This window comes from Chaetodon trifascialis, chromosome 12 (assembly GCF_039877785.1).
Source record: "Chaetodon trifascialis isolate fChaTrf1 chromosome 12, fChaTrf1.hap1, whole genome shotgun sequence".
NCBI classification, from domain to species: Eukaryota; Metazoa; Chordata; class Actinopteri; order Chaetodontiformes; family Chaetodontidae; genus Chaetodon; species Chaetodon trifascialis.
This window is the reverse complement of record NC_092067.1, coordinates 24,445,803-24,457,423: the sequence shown is the minus strand read 5'-3', so window position 1 is coordinate 24,457,423 and position 11,621 is coordinate 24,445,803. Positions and strand designations below refer to the sequence as shown.

Here is an 11,621-nt window from a genome sequence, read left to right as displayed (position 1 = left end):
GAGAAGGTGTCAAACAGAGAGGATGTAAAAATGACCGAAAACTCCCCAGATGAACTTAGTGAGATATGTAGTAGTCACCGGCGGCGGTAGTTTGGAAAATTCCCCCCCGGAACCACCCGTAGGTGTAGACTTCACAGACTAACTGCGTCTCTTCAGTTGTGTCGTGGAAATTCGGTTTAACTCACTTTTGAATCCGCGACATTGACCGTTGAGCTAACTTAGTTAGCGGCAGTTGAGCTAACCGGAGTCCGTAAACTAGCCAGACTGAACGGTAGCATGGGGACCGGCTTAGCTAACGTTAACATGTAAGTTTTGTACAGCGGGTAGTGTAAACGTTAGCTAGCCACTTAGCTTAGATTTGTCGTTCATATCTCGTTCACGTAGCGTTGAGTGTCCAGCCGGGTGGCTGGCGGCAGGACCGATACCAAAGGGAGAAGAAGATGTCTCGGAGGCGGCTGGACAGTCGTAGCGGGCTCTCCGCGGGGCTGCTGGGCGAAATTCAGACCCCGATCAGCACGGAGCCGATGGAGAGTGTGTATGAAACCACCGGAGAGCTGGGAAGGTGAGTCCCCGAGGAGTCCGGGCAGAAGAAAGCTGTCTGCGGGAGGATTTGAAATTCAGTTACGGACAATTTTAGCGCTAAATCAGCAGGATTTCGCATGGCTAGGCTATATTAAGTGTAAAATCAGTATTTGAAATGAATCTCGATTGTTAATAAGACATTTGCAGGACTAACAGGACATTAAATTGACTTACTGCCTAACAAGAATGTGTGCTCTGATAGCTTAAAACCACAGGACAGACCATAATTTATGATTGTATAAAGCTTGTAAACTAAGAACAATGTTTAGGGAAACTTTATTAAAGCAGCAGCAACGAGAGCCAGAGGGTGTGCCGACATTTCATTTATCACATTCAAAATTAGAATACTTTACAGTACTATCATCTATCATTTTTTAAATTTATGTATGTACACACACACACACACACACACACACACACACACACACACACACACACACACACACACACACGCTGCATACATAAGTCAGAAATTACATTGTCATACACATTTAGACTTTAGATGAGAGGAAAAACTGCCACATATCACGTATGGACAGCAGAAACATTCAAAGATAAGATAAGACTTTATTGATCCCACATCAGGGAAAGTAAGACCTTACAGCCGGCACGTAGTACAGAAAGCAGAAACACTGGCACAATTCAATATTCAATATTCAATATTCCTTTATTCGTCCCGCGAGGGGAACTTCCACAAAGGGGTCAAGATAAAGAAAGTGTCCAGGACACAGAACAGAAAAACAACTATGAATATGTACATTATGTACAGGTTGTAGAAATACTACCTGCCATAAAATTCCTACTTCCCCAGAAAGTACTATTGCCAATATTCTTATGAGAAAAACTACTAATGTCATATGTTGTATTGCACTTGAGAAATACTAAGTCTGTGTATTTGCACAATATACACAGTTTATGATGACACTGTTGCCAACATGGATAATAAATAATGTTATTGCACCGATGAAAGAAATATACAACATCTTTGAAACTGCACCAGATGAAATGGATAACGTGAGCATATGTTAGCATTGATAACAGTAGTGCAGAACAAAAAGTGGGTTTATGATGTGGAATTGGGAAAGACAGCATCAACACAGAGCTACATTGCATGATGCGGATGATGGACAACCCAGAAGAATGAAGAATGTCCTTCAGAGGTGCCCTTTATCTCACCAGTTCAAATACTCTATATTCAAGTCTGTTTTGTTCATACTTTGTGTATTTGCCTTCATGAATAGCACAGATGATGTAATTCAGTACACTAACACTGAGTTTGGACTCTGGACTGTAAGCTCCAGCCTCTCAGTGCCAGCAGACCTGACTCCATGCTGCCACAGTAGACCTTTGTCATGTGTTTGGCACTGTGTGTAAACCATGGCAACAGCTGATGGCCGATGGCCGCTCCTACGGGCCCTATGAGGTGTGTTTGAAGCGATGTGTCACGCCAAGTGCGCTGTGTAATTCTGATGTCAAAACAGGAAGGAGGAAACAGGCACATGTGGAAACCAGGCTTTAGAAAGAAGAAATGCCACTTCTGTTCGCTTATTTGTGTGCGGATTGTCAAAACAGGAAGTTCTGAGGTGCAATTTTTGCAAAAACATGATAAGAACCACTTAAGTTTTACTTTGACCTTTAAAGGAATTAACATTAATTCCCAGTATTAAGTCAATATGCATCAGTGACCTTTAGCAGTGGAAAATTCAGTCTCCCTATTCATCGTCAGGCTGAAGCTATCACTTCTATTTATTATCAGTTAATCTCTTCCTGTGAAATTTGTTAAACATTCACCAGTATTTTCTATATTGATAATGAATGAAATGACTGTGAAGTGTAAGAAGGGTCAGCTCTGCGACTCTTGCTTTAGCAACACATTTGCGTCATGGTTGAGTCTCAGACGCTCAATGCAACGCTTGCAGGCTGCTGTTTACAGCAAAAAAAGCTCTTAAAAACAATTGTATGTTACCTGCAGAACCAAACATGAGGCAAAGCTCCCTCAGTGTCATTACACTGTATGAGTATAAGCAGCGTAGTTCAGCACCATTGTTCTATTCTTATAGGGAAGTCCTTCTGGGTCCCTAACCTTCACAGTCGTTGCTCTTGGGCTCTTATGATGCACTTATTTTTGGATTTTTCTTTCGTCGCAGTCATTGTAAGGCCTTGCCGAGAAGTGTTTCCACGAATTGCATAAAACAGCAGCTGAATGCCAAGTTTTTTTAGTGAGGGCAAAGTCGGTCTAGTGCTCTCGACAATTTGAGTTAATAATTTCTGATTAGTAATTTCTGTCCAGGTGTAGCTGAGGAGATAAACCACAGTCTTAAATAATTGTAAAGAGTCATGTCACCATATTAGAACAGCATGCCTTTCATAATTGTTGCATTGCTGCTTTTCAGCAGTCATGATGAATTTTGACACTTCAGTGTGGTAGCAGATAGTATCTTCCCAGTCTTATGTAACATGAAGAATTACCCCAATAATCAAGACATGGCAGCATCTAATGCCAGTATTTTTATTGCACCATTAGTCCCAATGCAGCCATCATTTACAAAGAGCAATCTGTCATTAAGGCTGCGAAACATATTGATTAATGTCATTTATTGTCTTTTATTTTGAAAGTATTGTGAAAACATGTTGCCTCAGTTTGTGGTTTGCACCTCTCCTCGTTACCTTACGCTGTAATGTGAGGCACGTCAGCGTGACGGCTCAGCCTGTGAGTTTGCATGCCCAGACCTTTATCGTGACACGTGTTGATATGGGACTTTCCATATCACCCTGCCTTATGTGTAATATATGAGCTGTAACTGCACTAATGGGAGGGTGTTAACAGAAGAAATCAGTTAAATCTGATGCAGTTTCATTTAAGGATCCCAGATTTCTGATCTCTGTCAAACTGAAGGGTGCATCTTAACCATGTATGTCCCCTTTCTGCCTCCTAGAGGGAAATTTGCTGTGGTCAAGCACTGTGTTGAGAAGGCCACGGGGAAGGTGTTTGCTGCCAAATTCCTCCGGAAGAGGAGGCGAGGTCGCGACTGCCGGGCTGAAGTCATTCATGAGATGGCCGTCCTGGAGATGGCCCGCAACAACGCCCGAATTGTCAACCTGCACGCCGCTTACGAGACAGATCACGACATTGTCTTAGTGCTGGAATAGTGAGTTCACAGCAGAAACACTAACATATCCTTTTACTCTTTTGATTCAGTGCTGTATGCATTATGTAACCTGCCAAACACTGGATGTTTGTTTCTAAACAAGCAAAAACACGCACAGCACCAGCGCTGTGATCCTGTAAGTGCCTGTTAAAGGGCAAAGTCCTGTTTGTCCAATCCCAAGGAGCTGCCACACTCTGCTCTTTTATGTAATTCTCATTCTTCCCAACGGGTTTATCAAGGCTTGTTTCAAGACTAAAAGTCCCATGTTAGCCAAACTGTTGTACACTTTGACCCATGTTAGCTAGATTATTGAACAGCACTCCAGATCTCTCTGACCCGAGTGAACGTCTTCCCGCCATCATCATCACACTTTGTACCGTCAAAACAGAAACCTGTTGTGACCTAGTTTGGAAATAAGAACACAGTGTTTGTCTTCACGTGAATTGCTCTGATGTTCTAACCACACCTTAAGACTTGTTGTTGGAGACACTTAAATCCCTTCCTGAGAGCAAAGACAGCTTGAAAAGCTGAGCAACTCTCCGTGTTGATCTAAGACAGCCTGCACAATTCGAAAGGGACCCAGAGAAATGTCAAAGTAGAAACTTGTATAACCTGAAATATAATAAAATCAGATTAACTTTGTACTCTGGGCACAATTTTAATGCTTTGTGTCAACTTTGGCTGACGTTCCTACCACCAGTGCTTTACAGTGAGTAAGCAGGAAAGTGGTTTGAGGTTGCGTTCTTGCTCAATAACACTTTGCCAGGACATGCAGGATCAAACCAGTGACCCTCTGGCTATGGGCTGGCCACTAAAACCACCAGGCCACCCAGAAACCCTGGAGTACATCACGTTTTTATTGCATCACACACAATCTGCATTAAACACTCGTAGCTGGCCGCTTCATGAACAGTCTGTGTGAGTGTTTGTGTATTTACAGTGTGTGTGTCCATGTGTGTGTCCGTGTGTGTTTTCTCTTCACCCAGTGCGGCAGGTGGAGAGATATTTGACCACTGTGTGTCTGAGGAGCTGCTGCCAGAGGCCCAGATCACCCGTCTGATCAGGCAAACCCTGGAGGGAGTCCACCACCTCCACCAGAGCAACGTGGTGCACTTAGACCTGAAGGTCTGCACGCGCACACACACACACACACACACACACACACACACACACACACACACACACACACAGAAAATCATGTGTATGAGTGTAGCCGGAGCTGAGGGAATCTATTTTTACACGCTCACTCGCTTTGCCACAAACCCCCCCATTAAGTGAAGCCTGTGTGTCCCTTTTTTAGAGCAGCTGTGTGCTCAAAACCCCAATATCCTATTTTCATGACACAGTTGAGCTCAGACCTGGATTGTAGGCGGTAGCAGAACTGTTCACGCAGAGCGAAGTGGAGTGATTTGTGCCCTCCAGCTGCAGGTGGATCGCTGTGTTTGAGACACTGACAGTGACACTGGTGCAAAGTAGGTCAGAGGATTTTACATGACATGTTCTTTCAGCGAGATGCTAATTGACATCAAGATCTGAGCAAACAGAACAAAAGAAGCACAAACTGTACTGTATGCTCTCCTGCAGAGAGTGAAGCAACAATTCAATGATGGCGTGTTTGCACAGTGTCATGTGCGTAATATATTTTCACTGCTTACACAGAGAATCATGGTGGATGTACTTTCAGAGAGGTAAACGCCTTCCTCGGAGGCCAAAAACAATATTGCACAAGTGTTTAAAGAGAACTTGAGAAGTTATGATTTTCGTTTTGAGGCCAGGTTTGAAGCGCGTCTTATCTCTGCAGAGCTTCTGCTTTCTGCCTGACGTTCACTGTGTTTCCTGTTTGTTTCTCCAGCCGCAGAATATTCTCCTGACCAGCCTGTCTCCTCCAGGAGACATCAAGATCGTAGACTTTGGCCTGGCACGCAGACTGGGTGCGGTCGGTGAGCTCAGAGAGATTCTTGGCACACCTGAATATGTGGGTAAGTTGATTTTCATGAAATGCGCTTTGATTTCTCAAAGACAGACAGGATCGCATTAAAGTTAGTAACAGTAGAGCTCCTCCAGAGGGAAACTGACACCAATAGACAGACCTTTGTAGGAAAAGTCGTCTCATAAAGTACGAGGCGTTTATGGTTATGGAGAAGTCCTTGGCATGAGTCTGCTGTCATTAGCATGCATGTCACTGAGCGTATGGATGGAGGCAGTGAATGCAACCCTGCTGTCACACAGACCTCGAGAACCCTCTGCCAGCTCCTTTGTCAGTTTAGTTTGTACATTCAGTAAACAGATAAGCTGACAAAGAAACAGCTGAGATGCAAAACATCAGTGGTGGTGAAATAAAACAAGGTGAGGCTTGAGACGGCACAGGAAGTTACAAAAAGACTTTCTTGTAATATTGAGCGAAAGCTGACTTCTTCTTTCATGTCGTTCAGCTCCAGAGATCCTGAATTACGAGCCAATCACAACAGCGACCGACCTGTGGTGAGTCCCTTCTTGCAAAAGCTGCAGTGACTTCATTTTGGACGCCGTTCAGCAGTTGTTGAAACATTGGTCGTGCAGTTTCAGGAAGAGAACGTGTAGTTGTGAGCGACGCTGTGACGTGGCGTCTCTGCAGCCTGTTAGTCCATCACAGAGCTTGTTTTGTGCCTCTTAAACCAAATGATTTGTATCTGCATCAAAAGCTGCATCAAAATGCAGGTGATCCGTGTCAGTGTAACACCACAAACCTCAGAGCAGCTCTGCAAAGCTAATGGCTGTTTACAGGTTGGCTAATTATTGTAATGGTCACCTTTGTTCTCACTGCTGCGGTCGTCCAAATGATGAAAATAGGACTGACGTTGTTTTCATGGCAGAATTCAGCCTCTGCCGCTCAGTCGACGTGTTGTGACTGCGTCCTGCATGCCTGTGTGTGTCCCTCAGGAGCGTCGGCGTCATAGCCTACATGCTGGTGACGGGCGAGTCTCCGTTTGCCGGAGACGACAAGCAGGAGACGTTTCTGAACGTGTCCCAGGTCAGCGTGGACTACAGCAGGGACGCCTTCTCCAGGGTGTCCGAGCTGGCTGTGGACTTCATCCGCAAGCTGCTGGTCAAAGCACCAGAGTGAGTGAAGTCAGCTCAGACTCCCCGAATAGAAACCGTCAGATGATTTATTTTGAATGGAATCAGCGGACAGTTAGCGTGGAGCTTTAAACAAAAAGATGAGACATGATTTCCACGAGGCGTCCCAACCGTCTCATCATATTTATCTTTGGCTGATTCTGCACACACACTTGACCGTGAAGAGCCGACAAAGCTCTGATTGTTTCCCACAAACACAGCTGAAATGTTTCCGCTCATCACTTTCCTTCATCATGTTGTTATTTTTGGCCCTTTATAATTAATTTATCTGCTTATGTAAGATTGATAACTGTTAAATGACGATGATGAGACAAAGTAAACTTTGTTTTACTGTAACAGAGGTTACATGTAAGCCTGCTAATCACGGATCAGTAATAGTGACTGAGTTGATCAAGCCAAAGGTAGCAGCACTGCCCAGATTAAGTCCCTGTGTAGGAGGAAGAGGCTGATTCGGGATCAGTTTTGAGTCCTTTCAATCCCGCAGTTTTCTCCATCGGCTGAATGACGGACCAGCAGTGATGTTTTCTCCTCTGTCGCTGTCACTTTTATTTTTTCTGCTCACTGTCTAAGTTTGTCTGGGAAAATGTAAACACAGACTCTTCCGGTCTGAGCGCCGTAAACATCTGATTTCACGGGGTATCGAATCTGTCTGACCAGGAAGTCAATCTTGCTCAATTGTTCAAGTAATTTTTCAATCAAAAATGTCAAATTTGATGGTTTCAGCTTCTCAGATTTGCTTCTATTCCGTCTCGTACATCATGGTAAATGAAATTTCTTTGAGTTTTGGACTGTTGGTCAGACAAAACAAGCATTTTAAATGATGAAATGGTTTTTGAAAAGATTTTTTCATGATTCACTGAATAATCAGCAGCTGTTGTCGGTGTGTGTGTTTGGACTGCAGGGACCGGCCCAGCGCTGCAGAGTGTATGAGCCACCCCTGGCTGTGGCAGCAGCAGTTCTGTCTGAGCCCCGACCCCGCCGCCACCCGCCCCGTCCGCGATAGGAGCTGCGGCACCAAGTGGGCCGCCCCGCTCGAAGACCCCGAAGATAAGGAGAACTTCCTGGAGTCGCCCCACTCTCACGCAAAGAGGTTTCGCTTCGACGAGGAAACGCTCGCTGCTGGAGACGGCGACTTTTGAGACAGTGACGTCTGAACGTTGTAAGCCAGCAGAATTCTTTTAAGCCTTCAGAAAACCAGCTGTCTGCTGCCCGCTACTCACAAGTACTTAGGCTGCCTTTAAATTCCACTAATGTTCGACCACTCAGACCAAAGATAACCAGCTAAACTTTGAGATCACTGATCCGTCGCTGTGTGAAAGTTGTACAGTATGTCTCAATTAATGCATTGTGTTTAACCTAAAGTATTTAATACATTTCATTGTTAAAATCTGTGGTGTTTCCAGAGGGCTGTCCATGTCCTGATGAAGGCTAGCGTGGAGTATTTCTAGGGAAATCTATGCAATACTTCTCTCGTGCATTTTAATTCTCTCAGCAAACCTTAAAGAAGTGAACAGCTCTGCCTTAAAGTCAGACGTCAGTCACCGTGCCTGGTCACTGTTTGGTTGCACTTTTGCTTCAGCAGAACTGCCTGATAAGGAGATGAGCGCCTCTGCAATGAGGAAGTGTGATAGTGTCCTTATTTGCATGTTAAAGAGAATTTGGGGCGGCTGGACTGCAGCATTATGGGCTGTTGGCTCCAGCCTCTGTGTTTTCTTTCATGTCAGTTTTTCAACATGGTGCTGTCTGTCAGAGCTCCGTCTCTGAATACCTGCATCGTTTCTGTATTTCAGCTCGAAGCTGCACTTTCCAAACATCCAGCAGAGGCTCAGAGTAACACCAGCATATTACATTCCCTCTATGTTTGCATTTCCCTCAGAGTCTCATCTTCTCCATGTCTGCAGTAACACAAGTGTTTAAATTTAGCTCAGGGTTTTAGATGAAACTCATTTTAATAACCTTAGTATAGTCCCCTTTCAAAGAGCTGAGAGGCTTCCACATTTAGTGGCAGTGTTTGTGTTTTCTAGAAGAAGCTGCCTGGACGGAGGAGCTTAAACCGAGCAGCAAATCACGGCATTCCCACCATCTTTGTTTATCCTTCTGTACTAAGCTAGAAACTTAAAGCTGTAACGGCTCAGAAAACCCAGTGACTCACGCAGTCGTTCGCTGGCCACACCCGCACTCACTGAAAGGATGTCCTCACCGAGCTGCAAGTTCCTCTTTGTTCGGAGAGAACCGCAACTCGAGCACTTACTTCACGAGCACACGCATCGAACCGATAAGCAAAACAGGAGCCGTGCATGAAAGCGCATGTCGGACCCTCGCCAAAGCCCGTCGTCTTGGGTCAAGGTGCCTGAGGTGACGTCTTCCTGTGGTGTTCGTCTCAGGGCGTGCTGCTCGCTCTCCGCTCACTTTGTTTGTTCCGTCTACTCTTAATGTTATTCTTATAGGCCTATTATTATTATTTATGTGCTGGACTTCTACTTTATATTTTTATGTAAATAATGTGCTCACGTGTCTTATAAGGAAGTGTTGAGATTATAGTGGGTAATTTAGGATGATCGAGGTGTTATTTAAAATAAGAAGTTGCTGTTGTGGTCGCAGTGTATCGAGTAATAAATGGAAATGTTTGACTGCAGCGAACTGGGAGGACGAAGGCGAGGATTAGTTTTTAGGTGGTACTGGGAAGTAAAGCAAACACGGAGATGAGTCAGATGGTTTTAGTCAGGAGGAGGAGGATGATTAAATACGTTGATGGAGCTGGAAATGTGTCGTGAAAGAAGCATTTAAAGGAAGACTTTGACATTTTGGGGAACGTTTCCCAAAATGTGGAACTGTTCCTTCAGGTTGAGATGTTGAGAGTAAAGATATGTCGGCATGAAAGGTTTTTTAGGTGTTGAGAAAGTGGGAGTGATGTTTTCAGTGCAGTTTTCTAAAGAAGTGGATGTTTGTCCCATGAAGCTGGCAGAGCCTTGGCTTAATGTGAAACTCGAGGTGCTATTGATTCACAGGATTTGCGTCTTTTGTTGGAGTAAGACTCGAGTGAAAACACCTCGCCTCTCCTTAAGTGCAGATTCTGATTTCTGTCGAGCTCCAGTGAAACATTCCTCTTTTTGTTCGGAGGTGCCATTCTGAATAAGGCCACATTGCGTTTTTGTTTGTTGTTGTCACCGGCTGGTACAATGGGCTTTGTGTCGGGAGCTGGGCGTCTCCAGCCCGCCACGGCCGCGCTCTCATCTGTATGCTGTCATCCTGAAAAACTGGAACGCCACACTGTAAAAGATTTCATCTCAACGAGTGATTTAAGCCTCACCGAGTCAGCAGGTTCTACTCGAGCTTGTCGTCAGAACTTTGTCCAAGCAGCTGGGAAGTATATCAGTTTGATATATCAGGAAATAAGCTTGAATCTTACTTTTCAAAGTCTACCCTGCTTTGTCTGATACCTCGCCAAACAGATGAGTGTGTGGAAATAATCTCGATCCAGGCTGAAAGGAGGTGGTTTGACGCGGGAAGTTTCTCAGCTGCATCTGAAAAAAAAACACAAGATTTTAAAACTTGACGGGTAGCTTAACCTCGAGAGAGAGGATGGACTTGTTTTGCAGCGCAGTGATGTCAGGGATCTCGCCTTGCAGGATGACGAAATGCTCGAACGCGTTGGACAAAGTGCCTCGTGTTTCCTGCCGTCGTCTGTCACTTGAACATGACTTACGCTGTGGTGTTGATTTTCTTATTTTGTACAGCTATTGTACTGTTATTTTCAGCAGCTAGTCACTCGGTGGCCTGTGTGTGTGTGTGTGCATGTATGTGTGTGTGCGTGTGTGACAGCGCTCAGCTGGCATTCAGGCCGTCATCCTCAAGAAGCGGTGCACCGGTGATATCAACATTCCTGTTTGTTGTGTGAGACTGAAGGAAACCGTAGTCAAACCAGCCACAAGCACAAGCAAATAAATGTTCAAGAGACGGATGTTTATTTTGCATTTTATATTTTTTTAATGTATGAGCATTCTGATTGCATCTGAAATGACTAAAAAAAAAAAAAGACATAATCCGTATTGTATTCTGATCAACTGCAGGCTAATATGTAAGCATCACAAAGCAAACTGAAAAAGCTCATTAAAGGTTGTAGAAAATATCTGACTGAGTGTTCGATGTTGTTGTTGTGGTCTTGAGTCAATCCGGTGCAGAACAGGCTCTTTGTACTCCTCTACACTGCTGCCACCTGCTGCTTCCACACAGCTCAAACAAACAGCTCACTGTCAGCTGGTGACAAACACACTGCTGTGTTTCATCGTCTCATCGCCGGCCAGGCTCGGCCTCAACACGACACAGCGGCGCGGTGACTGTATGTTCTAAGCAGATGACTTAAAATGATGCATGTTTTTTGGCTGTGCACTTGCTAAACACCTTTTTAAACAGCACAACATAGAGCAAGTAGTAAACATAATGGAATGATCTGAAGTTACATTCAGCAAAACGAGTTACAGCCATCAGCGTAGTGCAAAGACACTATGTAAGATTACATAGAGGTTAATACATCAGAGACCAACACACATGCCGCCACATTCCCAGAAAATAGCAAGTGTGTGTATTTTTACATATTGCAAAAAACAAAGAAACAACGCATTTCTGCCACAGTGAGGAGAAACATTCACTGACGTTACGACAGTTTGTCTTTTTTTTTCCCCCAAACAAAAAAGGTCATTTGGTATATTTTCAAAGCAAAAATGTAGAACGATCCAATCAAAAAGAGCAAATTAACGAGCAATAACAGGGAAA

The 11,621-nt window shown here is 44.3% G+C and overlaps 1 protein-coding gene across 1 annotated transcript; it reads left to right on the top strand.

Annotated features, from left to right (window-relative positions):
- On the top strand, positions 1 to 10,977 carry stk17b (serine/threonine kinase 17b (apoptosis-inducing)). Its single transcript, XM_070975550.1, has 7 exons — positions 1 to 562; positions 3,519 to 3,731; positions 4,718 to 4,856; positions 5,584 to 5,710; positions 6,164 to 6,212; positions 6,651 to 6,830; positions 7,750 to 10,977. The coding sequence occupies exons 1-7, from the start codon at positions 441 to 443 to the stop codon at positions 7,985 to 7,987; spliced, it is 1,068 nt and encodes a 355-aa protein (XP_070831651.1). The 5' UTR covers positions 1 to 440; the 3' UTR covers positions 7,988 to 10,977.
- The last annotated feature ends 644 nt before the right edge of the window (positions 10,978 to 11,621 follow it).